Genomic DNA, 20,883 nt, shown 5'->3' with positions numbered 1-20,883 from the left:
GAAATTTGTCGGTATAGGTCAACGCCCCCATATACCCCCATAGGACGACATCTTCCAATTTTTGGAATTCACTTCAATACAGTTCGTGGTGGAGGGTATAAAAAGTTCGGCCCGGCCGAACTCAAAGCTTTTCTTACTTGTTTTTCTTTCATTTCGTTTTTTTTTCATAGTAGGCTGCTTTTTCTAGGGGAGGGTTATTAACCCGACACCTAAACCAATGTTTTTAACGTTCTTATGGGTGAATGCGCGGCACATATTATCTTGCTACTTTTAACGGGTGTTAAAAGCAGGGAGGGACCAAGATAAATCCTGGGCTTTGCCATGTTAAAGCCGGTCAGGACCGTTCCTTGGTATCTTTCATCCCCTACGTCACCCCCAATACTAGCAACACTGTCTGATATTCAAAGTTCTCATGTTGTTTGTCGTCAAAGAGGATTCTTCACTTCTTCAGATAAAGCGTGCTTACCAAATACTCAATCATTCGAGCAGCTTCCATGTAGAAACCAGTGTGGATTCCTGAAGGACAGGTGATTGGGATTGCAATGCATACCGTTGCTGATTTGTGGGACAACAGTTATGAGCATAGCGTCTTTCAATGCCCTTTAGGTTATGTTTCTTTTTGCCTGTTGATGGTGCAAAATAATCCCTAAAACGAGGATAAACGGAGTAATTACCATGAACGAACCCGAAGAGCAATTGCTACATGATCATAAAATTCATGTTTACACCTTTCTACTGGAAAAAAGGAATATTAAATGTGACTCCGAGGAGACACTGTGGATGAAATGCGAGCACTTCGCGCTTACGAAAAACAAAATCTTTCTTTTTCTATTAAAGTAATTTTGTGAGTTCCGAGTGTAACTCCAGTTATGTCACCTTTAAATTCAAAATATTTTGTCCACATATAAATGTTTCATTATTATAAGCTAATATATGGGCTGACGAATGCATATCACTGATATTCATACAATGTTCTATCGGTCATTCATTACCGCACACCTCTATAGGTTACATATGTTTGGTCCCAAATAAATTAAGGCCGTAAGGCGCAAAAACACCTTCACTCGAGCGATAATAATTCACAAAATAAAAAATCTAATAAAAATAACTGAAACACTGACATACATCTGCAATACATTTACAAAACCGGCTTCTTAAAACGAAGAGAATAATATGCCTATAGAGAAAGAAATCGAAGTTGATTTTCTGCAGTAAATAAAGTTAGCAAAAAATGGGCGCGAATCATTGGAATTTGAACTTTAAATTAAAGATGTTTCAGTTACAGTTTTGGTGAACGGTTATACTCAATTATTAAACGCTTAAAAAATGTTGGGCAGACAGCAGTTTTTGTAAATTAGATGTCTGGCTTTATGTCTTTGCTCTCAGCACCCAACACAACAACATCGACGACGACAAAGGTGTCTACAGCTGAGCTTAAGCCAATCAGCCAGCCAACGAAATAACCAACAAACAGACAAGCTTATGGCTTGAAATGTTGTTGATTTCTTCTTGGCGTTGATTTTGTTGTTGTTAAGTGAACATAAAAACGCTAAAATTCCAAACATGCGGTTTAGTTCCTCAAAGTAAATTCAACTAGTCAGATCAAAACTTGAAACCAAAGTGGACACACGTTATTTCTGCTGCTGCTCTCGTCGTCTGGTCTTGTGTTGCGTTCGGGCTAAACAGAAAAAAGAAGTCGGCAAAAAAATACAAAATTCATAACTTGAAAACAGGCTAAAAGCAAAAATTGAAACGGGAAAAATATTTAAAACTATCAACTATTGTGTTTTAAATATTACAAATCGATTTTCAAATACGGAACACGCGGTAAACGGAACTGATGTAATGGATAGAGTGGATTGAATCAAAATTGAAAGTAAATGAAAGTGCTGGAAAAAAAGTAAAAAACAAGATTTGAATATTGTTTTGAAAATCATTAATTAAATTTAAACTTGAATCAGAAAAGTTGTGAAAATGTTTCAAATAAAATGGTGCGTTTTAATATTCTTCCTGGGGATAGGGGTGGGGGTGCAATGTGCTCCAATAGAGGTTACAACAACTGCAGTAGAGGATGTTCAGGAATTTACAACAATGCTACCTCTCCTCAAGGAGGATAATAGGACACGTGAACAAAATGAATCAGAATTGGAAGCTGCGCAAAAGCAGGCAGCGGAGGTAGTGGCTTCTCCGGTAGATTTGAAGGTTGGTGGTGTGGAAAATTATGCCAAATCTTCATATTTTATACCTGTTGAAGTGAGATTTGACGATTTTAAGGAATTTTCAAATCACCCAGTTTCCACCGAAAATTCCCAAATTTCTGGGGATCGTCCTTTGGATGATATTACAACAACAAGTGAAGTTCCAAGCTTACAAATCAGTTCGGAAAATAGTGTGGAGTATTTTGGTAGCGAAAAAATTGATTCCCAAAAACAAAATGAAAATCCCCCAAGTTCTGGGGAAGCGGATTTAAAGGTTTTAACAACAACAAATGAAGTCACAACAATGCCAAGTGGTTCAGAACGTGTTATCGAGTCATTAAATGTAGAAAACAAGGAATCTTCAAATCCTGATGAAAATCCCCAAAACTCAAGTGAAAATTCCCCAACTACATTTGGACAACATTTAGATGATACAACAACAACAGGCGGAATTCTTTCGATGCCAAGCAGCTCAGAAAGCATTACTGAGTCATTACATAGCGGAAACAGTGATTCCCAAAATCAAAATGAAAATCCCACAATTTCTGGGGATCGTAATTCAAGGGATTTAACAACAACAAATGATAGCCTGGCAGTAGCAAATAGCTCAGAAAGTGTGACAGAGTCAATAAATATCGAAAACAACGATTCCCAAAATCTAAATGAAAATTCCCCAATATCTGGGGATCAGCATTTTGCAGATATAACAGCAACAAGTGATAGCCTTTCAATGCCAAACAACGACGAAAGTATTACAGATTCAATGGAAATTGAAAAGAGTGATTTCCACAAACAAATTGAAAATCCCCTCGAAAAAAATGAAAATCCCCAAATTTTCCCTGCTTTAAATTCTAATGAAAATCAATCTGAAATTGAAAAATCAGTGATACATGAAAGTGAAAATAGCTCAAATGAAGTTTTTAAAAATACCCAAAATGTTGATGAAAAATCCCAAAATCCCCAAAATAATGAAAACCAAGAAAAATTTAATTTAAATACAGAAAACGTTGAACAACAAAATTCTATTGTTGATTTGAATTCCCAAAACGAAAATGAAAATTCCCAACATATCCATAAAATCTCAAAATTTAGTGAAAATATAAACGAAAGTGAAACAACAATCCCAGAAAATGTAAAAATGCCCACAAACAATGAAAATGATATGGCAACCATTAACACATTATCTGCGGCTAATGAGGATTCAGAAGGCGAAATTATGAATGCAGTAGAAAGTGCTGATCAACCCCAAGAATATCCAACAAGTTCCTCAGAAATGTCAACTTTGGCCAACAATTCCGAAATTTCACAACAAATGCCAGAAATGGCCACACTCGCCACAGAGAACTCTAACGAAGTTCCAGCAACATCCACAGAAACTACAGAAAGTTCCACAACTAATCATGTAGTTGGAAGCACAACAGAATCGGGTAGGTCTAATTCCCACTTTGCCACAGAAAATCCCCAAGATTCCCAGTTGGAATTATTTGAAAACGAGGAAGCTGTTGTTGTGGAAATCCCCAATGTAGCGGAAAGAAATTACGATATAAATATTCGTTCCACACTCAATGATCAAATTGCCGTGGAATCTCAAAATGGCGAAACACCCACATTGTCACAAGAAATTCCAGAAAGTCAAGGGGAAAGCTCATCGATTTCATCCGACATTAAAAAAACCGAGGAAAATTCTAACACCACACAAGACTTACAAATGGCTACGGAAAATAATCAAAATAACGTAAATGTGCCTGAAAATGATTCCCATGGTATAATTGAAAATCCCCAAAATATCCCACAAGTCACTATCAGTGATGTCACCGAAGAAAATCTAAAGAATAACGAAAATACTTTAGAAAATTCCAATGAAACTGCAACTGAATTCAATTTGGCAACACAGGAACACGAACATGTGAATTCCGAAATGACTTCCGAAAATCCCCAAAATTCCCCAGAAAGGGTAAATACTAGTGATGACATTCTATCAAACCAATCGTCAACTGAAATCAACTCAGAAACCGCCTCAAATGAAAATTCCCAAATTAATTTGGAAACTACCCAAAATTCCCCCATTATACCCTATGAAATCCCAGATAGGATTTATGTTCATGTTATTCAAGATCCCATAACTTTAGAAAATTATAACAGCAAAGACGCTCAAGCACCAGCACAGGACAACTCTCAAGATCTCGAAGTCACGTCAGAAATTCCCATAATTCCCTCAGATATGGTAATTTTAACGGAAACTGTCAATAAAGAAGAGATAATGCCCCGCAACTTAAATTTCAATGCCCAAATGCCAACGGAAAATTCACAGAATGCTGGAGTTTATATGTTAATGGAAATGTATGTGCCTGAGACTGTACAAGAAATGCCCAACACGGAGCAGAAGGCACACGAAAATATAAACCAAACTTTAGATTTACACAGAGAACCTAAGAGCTATGAGGAAAATTCCACCGGAAGCGAACAAAAAACGGAAACATCCACCATTGCCGAAGAAAATATTGGTGAAGAATCCATGGTGGCAACTGAAGTTGCACAAAAGGATGCAGATATGGAAAATTCCTATGAAAATCCCGGTTTTATCAATTTAACCGCAGATATGTATGTAATGGTTAACAAGTATCCAACTACCACTTTGGAGACAGAAACAACAGAACAACCCCAAAAATCCGGGGAAAATCAAACATCTGGAGAAATAAGTGTCACCAATGCACCTTCAATTTTGAGTGAAGACAATACATCTACAGCAAAATTAGAAGAAGCTGCATTAAAGAACGTAGAAGATAATAACACAACAAAACCCGCAATAATTAGTAGCACAGAAACTTCAACAGAAGCTGCAAATACCTTAGAAGAAACAGATAAACAAGAAACCTCCACAGAAGTCGCAACAACAACAAAATTAGATAGCACCACATTGACAGAAGCTGAAACAACGATGACACCTTCAGGCAACACTGAACGCAGCAGTACCGATGAAGAACCCACCGTCACAACAATTAATCAATTCGCCTCTTTATTGGCCGAAACTGAAATGAATGTCCACAAAGCTTTCGAAACACTGCGGGAATGGATTGCCCATGGACAGAAACTTGAAGATACAACAAGAAATCCTGGCAGTTTAGATATGACAACAACAAATCCAGAAATGATTTCAACAATGAAATCAATGGAGGACACAACAACAATTAATAATGATGAAAATTCAACAGATATGTCGTCGGCAATGAATACTGAAAAATCAGTCACAATAAAGGAAACTAATGAAGAAAGTTCAACATCGAAATCCTCGACCGCTACATATGCCATATTTGTAGAAAAGCAAACATCTGATAAGGAACAAATTAAATTAACTACACAATCAGCAGATGCTACCACAACAGTTGCAGACAATTTGATTACAACAACAGAAAAAGGTAAGATTTTTTTCGAAAATGTATAGTTTGTTATTCAATAATTTGTAGCAAAAGTCAATAAACAAGCAATAGAATATTATTCAGTTATGCCGACTGAAATTTACTCTCAATAGATGAGAGAAATATACTTTGACGGGCAGATCCAACACACGCTAACAATTCTTCCCTATAAAAATAAGTATGATTAATGCATGGATTTTTGATATAATTGTAATCAGGGCCACAAACTGGTTATTCAAAGCTTGGACTAAATATGTTGATCCCTTCGAAAGTTATAGTGCGATTTTAACCGGTTTTTGAAAATTATAATAAGCGAAAACAGGGTTTTGAAAAAAAAATGACAAATTTGTTTAAATTTGTTTGTTTTTAAGGTATTAGTTACTTTTACGCAGGGGATGAAAGATACCAAGGAACAGTCCTGACCGGCTTTAACATGGCAAAGCCCAGGATTTATCTTGGTCCCCTTTCATCTCAACTGTACACTGACCTCCCTGTGGTGTCACCTGGGGAGCTGCCTTTAACACCCGTTAAAGGTAGTAAGCTAAAATGTGCCGCACGTTCACCCATAAGAACAGTAAAAACTAGGGTTTGGGCGTCGGGTTAGTAAGCCTTCCCTAGAAAAAGCAGCCTATTATGAAAAATCGAAAGAAAAGAAAAACAATCCCCTCTAAAGTAGACGACCCCCCAAACGTTTTAAGGACCATGATCTGTGAATCTGCATCTGGAATGTTCGCACTCTTTATAGAGAAGGTGCAGTTTACGCATTGGCAGATATTCTTGAAAAGTACAAGGCCAACATAAATGCCATACAGGAAATGAGATGCATTGGGAAAGGCGTCATAACAACACCTTATGGTGACGCACTGTAATATAGCTGCCAGGGTACAAAGCATGAGTTTGGTTGCGGTTTTGTAGTTGGTCAGAGGTTAAAACATCTGGTCTCCAGCTTCACCCCAGTGAATGAAAGACTTGCTACAATTCGATTAAAAGCAAAATTCTTCAACATCAGCTTTATCTGCGCTCATGCTCCAACCGAAGACACGGACGAACAGACCAAAGATATATTCTACGAGCGCTTAGAAGAAACATATGACCGTTGCCCTACCCATGACATTAAAATTGTTCTAGGCGATTTTAATGCCAAAATTGGAAAGGAGAATATCTTTGGACAAACAGTCGGGAAATTCAGTCTACATAGTGAAACATCAGACAATGGAATGAGGCTGATAGACTTCGCAGCGGCAAAAAACATGGTAGTTAGCAGTACCAGATTTAAGCATCTCGATATTCATAAGGGCACTTGGCTGTCTCCAGACCAAAGAACAATAAATCAAATTGATCACGTTGTGATAGATGGAAGACATTCATCGAGCGTGTTGGATGTACGATCGTTCCGAGGAGCACACATAGATTCGGACCATTACCTCGTTGCAGCAAAGGTACGTACCCATCTTAACGTTGCAAATAAAGCACGGACAGACACAACACGAAAGTTGGACATCGCTAAGCTGCAAACACAACGGATGGCCACAGCATATTCCACTCAACTGACCCAATTTCTTAATGAAAGCGCTTCTCGTCCCGATAACATATCAGCACAATGGCAAAATATTGCCCACTCCATGCAAACTGCCGCAAAATACTTGGATACCAGAGACCTCCACCAAAGAATCCTTGGTATGACCAGGAAAACCGTGCTGCTACCGAAGAAAAAAATGCGGCATATAGGGCTACTTTACAATCAGTAGCAACGCTTAGCGCACGAAAGAGGTATCGGGAGAAAAGGAGAGAGGAGAAACGTCTTTTCCGCAGGAAAAAGAGAGAGATGGAAAAGAGGGAGTGTGAACAAATAGAGATGTACAGGAGACAGAACGAAGTCCGAAAATTCTACCAAAGAGTGAAGCATCAAACTGATGGCTTTGGTACAGGCATATCCTCCTGTAGAGACCAACAAGGTAATTTGGTAACTGATACAGATAGTGTGCTCAGGATATGTAAAGAACATTTTTCCAAACTGTTGGTATCCGATAGCAGTGAAGATGGCGAAGATACCATTGAATGTATACCGCCCAGCCAAGATGAGGTAAGGACAGCAATAAACCGGCTAAAAAATAATAAGACAGCAGGAGCCGATGGCTTACCAGGCGAGCTGTTCAAAACCGGAGGCGAAACGCTGAGAAGGTTATGTTATGTTGGCCTTGTAATTCGAATTTCAAATAAAATAATTCGAATTACAAATAGAATAATTCGAACTACAAATAGAATAATTCGAACTGCATATAAAACAATTCGAATTACAAATAGAATAATTGGAATTACAAATGAAAAAATTGATTTACAAGTGGAATAATTCGAATTACAAATGGAGTTCTCGAATTACAAATGAAATGTTATGAATTACAAATATAATTATCGAATTACAATTAAAATAATTCGAATTACATTACGCTACACCACACTGTGGTAAGGGGTATTATGTATATGTGCATTTGTATGTAACATACAAAAGAAAACGAGATAGACCCCTTGTTCCTTCCTATACATAGAATCACTTTTTAAGTGGATTTATGCATGTCCGTCCGTCCGTTTGCAACGTACAAGTCACATTTATTGTCTTATTAACCTGAAAATGGGGGAATATCATTCTTACCCATAGGAAGAACGCTATTGCTTTTGATGAAAATCGGTTCAGATTTGGACATAGCTCCCATATATATATATATATGAGGAAAAGTCAAAATTTTTTAGTTTCCATGAAGCCAAGGTTTGCACTATTATAATACGCGAACTATTGTAGTTTACCAGTAACTATGACTATTGCTGGATTAATTTAGATGTTTTTGTACAAAGCTCAAAAATTTAGCAAAAAAATTTAATTTACGTGGTAGTTACGACCGCGTAAAGGAAAAAACATAGGTAAAAACACGTTGAAGCTAAACAGTTTTTTTACATTGCTATTCGATTTCTGATTAAACCATTCAAATGACGGACATCTGTCCAAAGTAAAAGTAGGAGAATACAAAATGAAGATTACACTTCTAATGTATCACTTTCCAAAATTTCCACTGCATCCACCTTTTATGGATGCTGACATTTTGAAGCCGGATTTCAGGTGTTTTTTGTATTTTTTATGTAACTGGGACGCGCATTCGGATATTTCGAAAAACCAATTATAGGATTAAAGAACTCGCGATTTTGCATAATCTGATATGTATATTGAGTATGTAACCCACACAGCAGCAGAGTAATCTACTGCCAAAGGCCAAAATTTAGTGCGATATTTTTTCTAAAAAACCTATTTTTTGTGTACAGTATTTACAATATCGTTTTGAGTGTGCTGGTATCCCGCGATATTTTAGTTTTTCGACGATCCGGATCATATGAATCACAGATCGTAACAATCCATCTACTAGAACGGCGGAAATGGCTACTGCAAAAATTGAAAAATTTGCGAAAAATGTTTTTCAAAATATCGCTGACTAATTCGCGTTTTATGTGGATCGTTTCCATTTCAATGAAGAAAGTGAATCATCACACGCGTTTGTGCGAAAACAGCGGTTTCCAAAATTTAGTGGCATGGGAGCTGTATCCGATTTATCCAAAAAATACTGTGTGATGCTACATCCACGGTTATTGATGGATTTTATTGAAATATGTTTAGATCGATGTATTTTTTCACGGTTGATAGTGAAATCGGATGCGCATAAAAAGTGTATGCACTTTGTGCAAAATATAAGCGTTATACAGTTTGTTGCACACTAAACTGCAGACGATGCTACATCTTAGCGGCCAAAGTAAATCCTGGAAAATGTTTACAAATTAAAAGAGAATAATTCGCTGTGTTGGTAAACCGCATGCGCATCAAGTGATTTTGAGGATTTCGCGAGTTACACGCATTTCAAAATGAACATTACCCGATACAGTTTTATTTCAAGAGTATACCCCATTTAAAGGAACCCAACATTTATTTGAACGATACCCATATCTTCCGCTAGATGTTAGCGTGTATTCGAAAAGTGATTAGAATAAAAAATGTGATTCTTTGCGTGAAAATTAACTAAAATAGAAAAATAACTCTAACCTATTTTTCCTACATTTTCTTCAACTAACTCACAAAATAAACTTTAATAAATGTTTTCTCTTACAAACATTTTTTAAATTTCCTTAAAATTTTTTTTTCTTGTTTTTGCTATGATATGAAAACCACTAAACGGATTTGTATAGTTTTTGTTTCATTTGAATCTTCGCGATGTAAAGATTACGTACATGTTTTTTATATATTTTTCAGATGCATAAACAGGTTGAATTTTATTAAAACAAGTTGCAAAGTACCAATTTTTTTAACTCCTTCGCAATTTCCGCGAAAACTTAAAACTTTTTCACTTATGTTATGGGGCCTCAGTAATCATATATTACGTAGGGAGCCCCTAATTAAGAGAGTTTCTCAATATAATGATTAGAGTCTTTTAAAGATTTTTTTCTTTTTATCAGAATTGAAACCGCCATAACTTTTGCGCGCAACAACCAAAATTAGTATCTCGAACAGATTTAAGAATGGGATTTTTTCCCAATCTATGTACCAAAAATCTTTCATGTAGCTTAAAAAATTTTTTTTAATTTTTTTCTTATGGAAAACTAAAAAATTTTGTCTTTTCTTCATATATATATATATATATATATATATATATATATATATATATATATATATATATATATATATATACATATATATATATATATATATATATATATATATATATATATATATATATTTTCTGCCGATTTCATGTATTCGCTGCACCAAACACTCTATTAAGTATAGAAATAAATGTGCCAAATTATATGTATATTCAGCCGATTTCACGTATCTGCTGCATAAAACACCCTATATATGTTTGATTTTGATGAAATATGAAATGTGTGACTGAATTTGGTCTAAAAATAAATGTGCCAAATTATATCGAAATCGGTTCCGATTTGGATATAGCTCCCATATATATTTCGGCCGATTTCATGTATTTGCTGCACCAAACACACCATATCTGTCCGATTTGAATGAAATTTGGAATGTGTAACTGGAATCGGCCTTGAAATAAATGTGTCAAATTACATCGAAATCGGTTCAGATTTGGATATTGCTCCCATATATATCTTCGGCCGATTCACGTATTTGCTGCACCAATCTGTACAATTTATACATACATATATATTTTAATATTCAGAGTGGTGTAGGGTATCATATAGTCGGCCCCGCCCGACTTTGAATGAACGCAATGAATTTAGTTAAACTTGGCAAAACCTAGACATGTGTTGTGTTTGTCAATACACGTACTCATAACGTATACGTGACATTTATATCAGAGTTATGCAAAAAGTGCATGTGACAATTATATACAACCAAATCAAAAATATCAGTAAGAATCATTTGTTCGGGTTTCAGAAGAGTATTATATTATTCGCCAGGAGGATCGATAAGAAAAAATGTAAACAATCGACAAATGATCACCGTTAGGAATAGCAGAAGATTCATCTGATCAAACAATTTTCCAAAAATACAGAATTGTTGGCAGGATTGTCTCTCATTTCTTAAACATTTTTGTATAAATGTGCATTCAATTTAGTTGTACATTATAATCTCTATAATCCGGACACCAAATTTTTTGGAAATTAGAATTTGAAAAATATACCATGTTATGATTTTGGCTATTTTAAGTCTCAGAACAGTCTTCAATGCAACTTTCCCCAATGACAGCATCGGAATAAATTATGTCTATTGTCAATAAGGTGTAAGGCTACCTTTTGTTTAATATGTGTGGCATAATTTTTAGGAAAAATTTAACACCGTGATGTAATGGAAAACACACCCGCCTTGCACATTTTATGTCCGGCTTCGATTTTCAGGTGGGGAAACATTACATTTCAAACCCACACATCGTAATGTTGACGAAATTTTCTGAGTAATTTAGCAACGTATCTACAAGTGGTGTCGTAAGACTCTTTATTCGGACTCTTATATAAAAAGTAGGCCATATCATTGAGCTAATATCAATCAGGATGCACTCGTTGATGTGAGAGAAGTATCCTTTGTTCCTTTGGGGATATTTTTGGGAAATATGTATGTATATGTATGAATGTAATAGGAAACATAATTACAAGTGCCTCTATCTAAACTTTTGAATGATTTTAAACGACAAAATGCATTATTCATCAATTAAATATCATTACTGAAAAAATTCGATTATTCTTTTATTCTTTCAGAATATTATTCTTTTAGGAAAGCCCTTGAACTATTTCCCAAATAAAATCTGAAACCACTTTTCTGGGCTTATGTTAGCCATTTCGTCTGCCAGAATAGTAAATTGGCAAATTAACAAAAAGGTTTTTAACATTTTAGCGAAAAGTTTTGAACTTTTGTGTGGGACGTACCTGAAGGAGTTGACCTATATGGTCTATCTTCGAACTTATACTAAGATTGGACACAATTTTATGAACGTCAAATTTTGGATCGAATCGGCCGATCCGTTCGAGAGTTATCCAGCGCTCCAACCACAACAGATGGTACCGTAGGGGTTTTTTACAGCTTTCGGACTCTTTTCTCAAGAAGTATGGACGTGCCCCTGATGAAACTTGTTTTGTCGTAATGGGGGCAGCGAATACAAGTTGCTACAACAAAAATCAAAACCATCCGAGAGCAGGTTCTAAACTGATCTTTTCCGACATTTTGTGTGAGAGGTACCCGAAGGAGTAGACCGTTAGAGTCCATATTGGAACCTCATCTATGCCTGGTAGAAATTTCACGATGTGCAAAGTATGAACCACATCGGTTGCTCCCTTCAAGAGTTATCGTGCACACAAATTTGCCGAACATTTTTGAACTTTTGTAGAGTAGGTACCTGAAGGAGTGGACCGATATGGCCCATCTTAAACTAAGTTTGAGCAAAATTTTACGAAAGCCAAATTTTGGACCGAATCGGTTGATCCGTTCAAGAGTTATCGTGCGCACCAGCCAGCCAGACAGACGGACAGACATTGGTAAATTGCCGCGTTGTCCGGATTAACGAGTGTCCGGATCATCGAGACTATACGGTATTCCGGGTAGTATACGTAACGGCAATCGCACGATAGTTTGCGAAATACATGAACGACTTTTTGGATGAAAGTGCTTTCCTTTCGGATTGGTTTTCATCCGACATACATAAAGAGGCCGTAATTCTTAGGTAGAAATTTCGGACCTCATTCTGGCTGATGTAAACGTCATTTTTTACAGAACCGCTTTTCCATTTCTCTCTATTACTTGCAGAAAAAGTTGTTTCCCCCTCTCGTTTTAATTACACTGTTGAACTTTTTTTAAAAGACAAATACACGTGTACTGGCGTTTTGAAAGTTTACGTCGAGAAGTAACCTAAATAGGCGTGACAAGTTCCGTCCATTTGTACAGGTTTTGAAATATTCGACATCAGATTCCTTGGAATCCTTGCATTTTAGGTATAAAGTGTCTTTGGCAATATTACTGACAATAAAACGGGGTATCTTTTACGAGGTGAATTAACCCTCATGCGAGTCACTAAAGGGGTCTTTTTGGTCCATTTTTTCAAAAAAGTTTAAAAACTCCCTTAAAATGAGATCGTATCAAATCACAATATTCCACAAAATATTTGTCATAAAATTTTACTATAGGTCCCCGAATGCACCAAAACTCTAAATCGTACCTAAACGCCAGGAATCTTCCAAAAGTAAAATCACGTTTTAGGGTTAATGTTGTACTTTATCTGAGTTTATTACGTTTTGTCCCACAAAACTTCATTCTAGATAGAAGACGTCAAAGACAAAAATATTCTATATCAAATTTCAATATAAGTCGCCAAATAAATGAAATATGTATTTACAATATATATCAAGAAAATATATACATCAAATTTGCCAACAAAACACCGAAATATTTTTTGAATAAATTTGTTTTGTTCCTTTTTCGGGTTGATGCATGAAAGTAACATGAAATTTAGTTCTAGACGAAAGTTGTTAAAAGAAGAAATATTCTACACAAAATGGGTCTATAAGTCCCAGAACAAACTATATATCTAAGTAAAATACTTTGTTAAGAAAATTACGTTACAAAATTAGATATTATAGGTAGAAATTATTTGCCAACCTTTAAGAATCTTAATTGAAAATTATTTCATTCTTAGTCAAAATCTCCTAAAGTAGTTCACTTTTTGGGGATTGTGTTAAAAGAAGAAATGTTCCAAATCAAATTTCATTATGAGACTCTGAACAAAAGAAATAAGTAGCTATAATATTTAACATCTCCAGAAGCTTTAGCTTTTCATATATGATTTAGGACCATATTCTACCGTTTTTATTCACATTTTCGTTATCTGCGGTCACAAAATATATTCTATTGATGTGTTTTCATAATATATTCTTTCAGAGGATTATGCGTGCTCGATCCAAACTGTTTTTGAAATATCTATGGTGAATATATATAGGGAAAATATTGATGACCCAGATCGGACTTTGAAAAATTACGTATTTAGTATATATAGGGAAAATATTGATAACCCAGATTGGACTTTGAAAAATTACGTATTTTAGTACTATAAACAAAAATAACGTTATCAGGATAAGTCATAGGTTCCTGATATTGTATGTGAAAATGAGGGGATAGTCTACGGCTATTCTCCAGTGATTATATCTAACATACGAGTCCTAACATCCATGATTTTGGCATGGTCCTAAATACTATAGTGGTGGCAGCTACTCCTGCTCTGACAAAATTGAATGAATTATCTTGTAATTATTTTTTGTGTTGTACAGTGTTACCGATCTATGGATTGGATCACGATTTTAATAACGAACATTTAGGTTTAACTTTATCCATACCACCGGAAACCAATGCCTTAAGTTTGATAACACTACTCAATACTAAATCTGCAATTTTATATTAAATCACATTTGAAAGAAAAACTTTAGTTTTTTTTCACATACGATTTTTTATCGGTGAAAAGCTGATGTACAGAAGTAGCACCTGAATAGAGCGATCTAAATAAATGCTCTTAGAGAGAAAAATATATCGGTTGTGTGGCCGGTATTCGATCTTACTCAATTCTGGCCAAAAGTCTGCCTCATACGAAAACTACGATAAAATGTGGAATGTTAATGGGAAAACTTTTGCAAATGGATCATGCAGAGAAAAATTTGGCTGACTTATAAAATAGAAACCCCTTCATTTAAGGGGTTACCCGCAACTACAGATAACAAATAACCAAAAACCGGTAGCATCATTTGGTGTTTGTAGGGAATCTCTTCAGCTTTGTTTTTTTTTTCATATGCAACATATCTTCGATCATTCAGCTCAACTCCAACGAAAAATTAATGTTAAATGATCCTCGCCCTAACAGCAAAAACTACAAATATAATATTTTTTGCTTATATTGAAGTGTTGCATAGAATATGTGGTAAACATTTCTTGTGGATCTGAACAAAATTGGCTGAGATATGAGCGTTGAAAGAGAACATTTGAGAGAGTTTGTCTCGAAAGGTTTTGGGTGAAAGGCCTTATTTTATTTATTTATTTATTTATTTTGACCGATTTATGGCCATAAGAACGGGCCATTCTATCGTCAAAACAGAAATTTTAATTTTTACAAGCATTATTTTTTTAAAAAAGTGGAATTCTTTTAAATTCCCTAGTTTGAAGACAACATTTTTGGGAGTTTAATAAACGTTTTCAAGCTAGAGTAGACTCCACAAACCGCTTTAATGGTACTTAATATATTCAAAAAAATTAAAATATTAAAAGATTTCTTCTTTAAGATAAAAAATATATTACGAATGTGTGCTATTTTTCTGTAAAAAATCATACAATTTTGTTTTACTCTGCAAGAGGTGGTACCCTTAATAACTGACAGTGCTAGAGTTTAATACTTCTGTGCATACTATAACGGTACCTCTCTTTGCAGTGCTGGATGTTCAATAAAACATTTTAAATAAAAAAGAAAAAAAAATAAAAAAAAAAAGAAGATAGATTCCAAAATTATTTTCAAAAAACCGCGTTCATAGCTGTTATAGTCGCTTCAAAAAATATTGATCAAAAATCACTTTTAAATCTGTAATTCCAAGGTTGTAATAGCCACTCCAAAAAATGTTCTTAGAAATCCACGCCCTAGGCTGTGATGGCGGTTACCAAAAATGTTCTTAAGAACACAATAATATTGTTGGTCGTTTCCCAAAATATTCTTGAAAATCCGAGGATACGCATCATTAAACATCATTACCAAAAAATGTGTTTTATAGTACTTTTTGGTAGTCGTAACTACTTACAAAACACCTTACTAACTCATTATTTTAACAAGGGATGTCGCACCGAATAACTAGCTAAGGCCACTAGAAGTTGAAAAATAAGCTAAAAATCATATGTTCTATTTTTAGAACAGTTAAGGTGAATTTGTTTTAAATTTTAACACATTCCATATTTATACCCTCAGCCTATAGGCTAAAGAGGGTATTTACACTTTGATACGACCAAAAATGTGCCTCATCGAAATAATGGTTTTAGACCCCAAGTATGTTTGTACGATATCCGTTTCAGACAATTTTGAGTAGATCTAGCAATGTCCGTCCGTCTGTCTGTCCGTCTGTCTTTCTGGCTGGTGCGCACGATAACTCTCGAACGGATCAATCGATTCGGTTCAAATTTTGGGTATCGAAATATTTTGTCCAGATTCGATTTAAGTTCGAAGATGGGCCATATAGGTCCACTCCTTCAGGTACCTCCCCCACAAATGTTCAAAAATTGTTGCAAAACTTGTGCGCACGATAAATCTTGTAGGGAATAACCGATTTGGTCCATACTTTGCACATCGTGTAATTTCTACCAAATTTAGATGAGGTTCCAATATGGACTCAATCTGTCCACTCCTTCGGGTACCTCCCGAATCACTTTGATCTTTGTTTACGCAAGTTGTATTCGCTGTCCTCTATACGATGCTGTTAGTTTCATTAGGGGCAAGTCCATACTTCCTGAGAAAATAGTCTGAAAGTTACAAAAAACCCTATGACACCGTGTGTAGTGGTTGGAGCGCATAATAACTCTCGAACGAATCTGCCGATTCGGTCCAAAATTTGGCTATCGTAATATTTTGTCCAAACTTAGTTCAAGTTCAAAGATGGATTATATCGGTCCACTCCTTCCGGTACCTCCCCCACAAAACTTCGAAAATGTTCGGAAAATTTGTGCGTACGATAACTCTTGAAGGAAGTAGCCGATTTGGTCCATACTTTGCACATTATGAAATTTCTACCAGACTTAGATGAGGTTCATATACTCAATCGGTAAACTCCTTCGAGTACCTCCCACACAAAATTTCGGAAAAGTTCAGTTTAGGACCTGCTCTCGAATCGCCTTGGTTTTTGTTGTAACATCTTGTATTCACTGTCCCCTATACGAAGGTACAAGTTTCCTCAGGGGCAAGTCCATACGTCCTGAAAAAATAGCCTGAAAGTTGAAAAACAAACCCCACGACACCATGTTTATGGGTGGAAGCGCAAGATAATTCTCGAACGGAAATGCCGATTCCGGCCAAATTTTGGCCTTCGTAATATTGTTTCAAACCTTAGTTTAAGTTCGTAGATAAGCCATATCGGTCCACTCCTTCAGGTAAAATTGTGCGCACGATAACTCTTGAAAGGCCGGAACGATATAATCCATATTTTACGCATCCTAATATAGATATATATCGGGTTTGAATGTGGACTGTATTTGCCCATTCCTTCGGGTACCTCCCACACTCAATTTTGGATAAGTTCACTTTAAGACCTGCTATTGAATTTTTGTTGAAGCAACTTACATTCGCTGCCTCAATTACGATGGTAAAAGTTGTTTTAGGGGCAAGTCCATACTTCTTGAGAAAACAGCCCGAAGGGGGTCTATGTCGGTCCATTCCTTTAAGTACCTTTTCCGCAACATTTTTGAACTTTAATCCTAATCAACATTTTTGTCGGTTCATACGACCAAAATTTTGAAACCCCCTAAATACATAAGTTTTTTGTGAAAAAAGTGTTTCAATTTGCACAGGCTGAGGGTATATCTCTGTCGGCAAAGGCGACTGATTCTTTTATACTTGTTTTATTTTGCTCTCTACTGGATTTGATCCTCGAAAACATATGAAGATGTTATAACGACGTGTAAGCGTTCAAAGCCAAACTCGCAACTTCCAAAGGCTACATTAAAAAGCGTTTGTCGTTGAAGCCATTCAGGGAAAAAGCTCATCACTGCAAAAAGCATTGAAAAATCTGAGTTTGATGCAAAGCTTAGACTAATAAATATAATAGCTTTGTTTCTTTACTTTTTTTAATGGTTTGAGTGGTAGAAGAGAAAACTGTCAAAGTTGTTCTTACTTTTCTGGTAAAACAGGTCATAACTTGGCTTCCCCGCTTTGGGAATGAACGTCTCAGTGTAAGGTATGATAAGCTCAGAAAACCTCTGAAAATACTTTGCATGCATTGCAAGTACAACGACATCCGGATGATTTAAAGTCTGTGTGCAGGGTAGTTCCAGGGGGGGGGGTGCCCACACCTCATGATACCAAAGGGTGATATTAGGTCTAGTGAAATTATCCCCAAAATGAATTTTTTTGTGTAATCTTTGGGCGGTTTAGGATCTCCTCGCATGTGACATGGTCTCGTATGAATGGATCGCTCTGGCGATTTGATACGTCCGTTCAGTTTGAGAATTCTATGAGACATATTCTCGCTTTATACCTCCAAAGGAGGTATGCATCCGATGTAATCTAGCCTTGTCCTTGACTTCCTCTATCGACTCGCCAAAGCTTACTCATGATTTTCGCTTAGCCTTCTTGGTCTAGCTTACTCTTATACATAATTGGAAGAATGATTGTTTCCCTTCAGAAATGTTGGTTCTCAAATTTACGCCATGAACTCCCACAGTGTCCATATGTGGCTCAATATGTAATTATTCAGGTAGGAGGTACTTCAATTCAAACTTCGTTATTTATACAGATGATGCCTCAAAGAATAACGCTTAGAAAACCAATTAGCTTATAAAGTGTTTACGACAATTCATCCACATTTGCTGTCAATCATCCCCTTCAATCTTCATTTTTAAAATATCTAATAGACAAATTTGTTTTCTTTTTTCATTCCACACAGGTGTTGAGGCAACCACAGTGGTACCAACTCTTGCACGAGTTCAACTGGAAAAGGATTTAACTGCCATCAATCTAACATATTTGGATGATTCTAGCGAAGAAGGGGAATTGGAAAATGATAGAAGCAAAGAACATCACATGAATTCAAAAGAGGTGTCACAAGAAAATCAAAATACCGAAATGAATAGCCTTGAAACGACAACTGGTATCACCGAAATGGTTAAATTTATACAGCACGAGACAACAACAGCAACAACTGACCAACAAGAGGAAGCAAAAACCTTCGCACCACTAACACAGGCTTCATTTATGGAGGAACAACAGCAACAAATTGAAACAACAACAGCAGTACAAGATATGAGTTCCACAAGTACCTCAGCAGTTGAGGAAAAAGTTGAATCTACAGAAATGCCCAATATGTCATTGACAACTACAGAAGCATCGGCAACTGAGAAAGATCAAGATTTCACAGAGTCTCCACAAATGTCTTTAACAACCACCGGCGAAATGTTAGTAACTCAGGAAAGCAGCACGCCCTCAAATATTGTAACAACAACATACGAATCAAATACAGCAGTAACAGATTCACTACAAACAACGACCACGGTACCTGAGGCAACAACACAATTACCAGAAACTACAACAGTATCCCCACCAGAAACAATAACGACGCTGCCCGATATCGGCGGCGAAACAACAACGATAATCCCACTAGAAGAGGAATTAATGACAACAACAGGGGAACCGGAACTAGAAACCACAACCCTGTTGATGACAGTGGCCCCAGAACCACGATCACTGCCACCACCAAAATTAGAATATTTACAAACCGACGATGGTGTTGAGGTCTTCTATGGCTATTCAATAGTTAAGCATAATTAATTTATTTATAAACAAAAACAAAACAATTTTAAATTCAGCTCATAAAAGTCGTAAGCCAATGTTAATCACTCTCATTTGTTTCTAATTCAAATCTATTTTCATCTGTGTTTGTTGTTTTTTAGCGTATCTCTTTAAAAATATCTAAACTATTTCAAATATTTCGCGTGTATGCTAAACGTATTTATGTATGTATACTAACTACTCCATTATATCTTTATAGTATTTTTTTAGTTTTGTCTTTTTTTCTGTTCTTCACACGCCAATAACGCTCACAAAGTTATGCCATAAAATTTAAATAATATTAATGAAACCATATACGAGTAAATATAAAATATTTTAAGCTATTTAAGAATGTGATAAATGTCAATGTATCTGTTTAGTTTAGACATATGTTAAAAAGAAAATAATAAAAATAAAATACATATTATTAAATTGAAAATTTACTGAGGGTAATATTTATTGGGAAGGAATATGAAATATTTCAAGGGGGGAAGTGGGAACGGAGTTTTGGTGGATAGGTAAACTATGCCCTAAAAGTTCTCAGGTTGACTGGTTAAAATAACCACAACATGTGGTCGAAGGTTGAGACTTTCATCCATGATTGATCGCATACCAAATATTCAGGGGTTTTCAGCATTTGTGAACTTTTTGAAAAGAATGAACTTACCACAAAAATATAGGGGATTTTTTAATTTTTTGGCCCTTTATCTAGACAATTGTGGACGATCTTAAAATGTTGACCTGATCTTGTGTCCACAGATAACTCAAAAAGCCGAATTAAATCGATTCGGTAGAAATTTTGTGTAATACCGGTATATGGGACTATACATATCAAAACATTGACCTATGTCAGCGATTCTTAGTAAGGTGACTTATTTCTGGTTCATAGAGTACTCAAAAAGTCAAATTATACCCACCAAAAAATCATTACCAAATAATGGGTTTATATAGTACTTTTTGGTTGTTGTAACTACCCTGTTGGAAGCATGGGGTCATGTGTCGACTTGTCATCACTTTGTCTATAATTACAGTGACAAAGTCAACACTTTGTCAACATGTCAACAATTGATACTCTTACCTTAATGAGAAGAATTATTGTTTATATCAACAGCTGATAGCCCATCGAAGCATCTTCTTATTTTTTCTTCATTTTCCTTATTGTATGGTATAAAATAATTTTGGCGGTTCGTGAAAAAAGTGTTTTTGTGAAAAATCAATAAA

General features: G+C 35.7%; 1 protein-coding gene across 1 annotated transcript; it reads left to right on the top strand.

The window, feature by feature from the left end:
• Window positions 1-1,378: 1,378 nt before the first annotated feature.
• LOC141395150 (uncharacterized) lies at window positions 1,379-20,101 on the top strand. The gene is made up of 2 exons (XM_073970634.1): window positions 1,379-5,614; window positions 18,782-20,101. The coding sequence occupies exons 1-2, from the start codon at window positions 1,975-1,977 to the stop codon at window positions 19,660-19,662; spliced, it is 4,521 nt and encodes a 1,506-aa protein (XP_073826735.1). The 5' UTR covers window positions 1,379-1,974; the 3' UTR covers window positions 19,663-20,101.
• Window positions 20,102-20,883: the final 782 nt, after the last annotated feature.

Source organism: Musca autumnalis, unplaced genomic scaffold (assembly GCF_047663935.1).
Source record: "Musca autumnalis isolate F117 unplaced genomic scaffold, ASM4766393v1 scaffold_2, whole genome shotgun sequence".
Taxonomy (NCBI): Eukaryota; Metazoa; Arthropoda; class Insecta; order Diptera; family Muscidae; genus Musca; species Musca autumnalis.
This window is presented reverse-complemented; position numbering and strand designations above follow the sequence as displayed.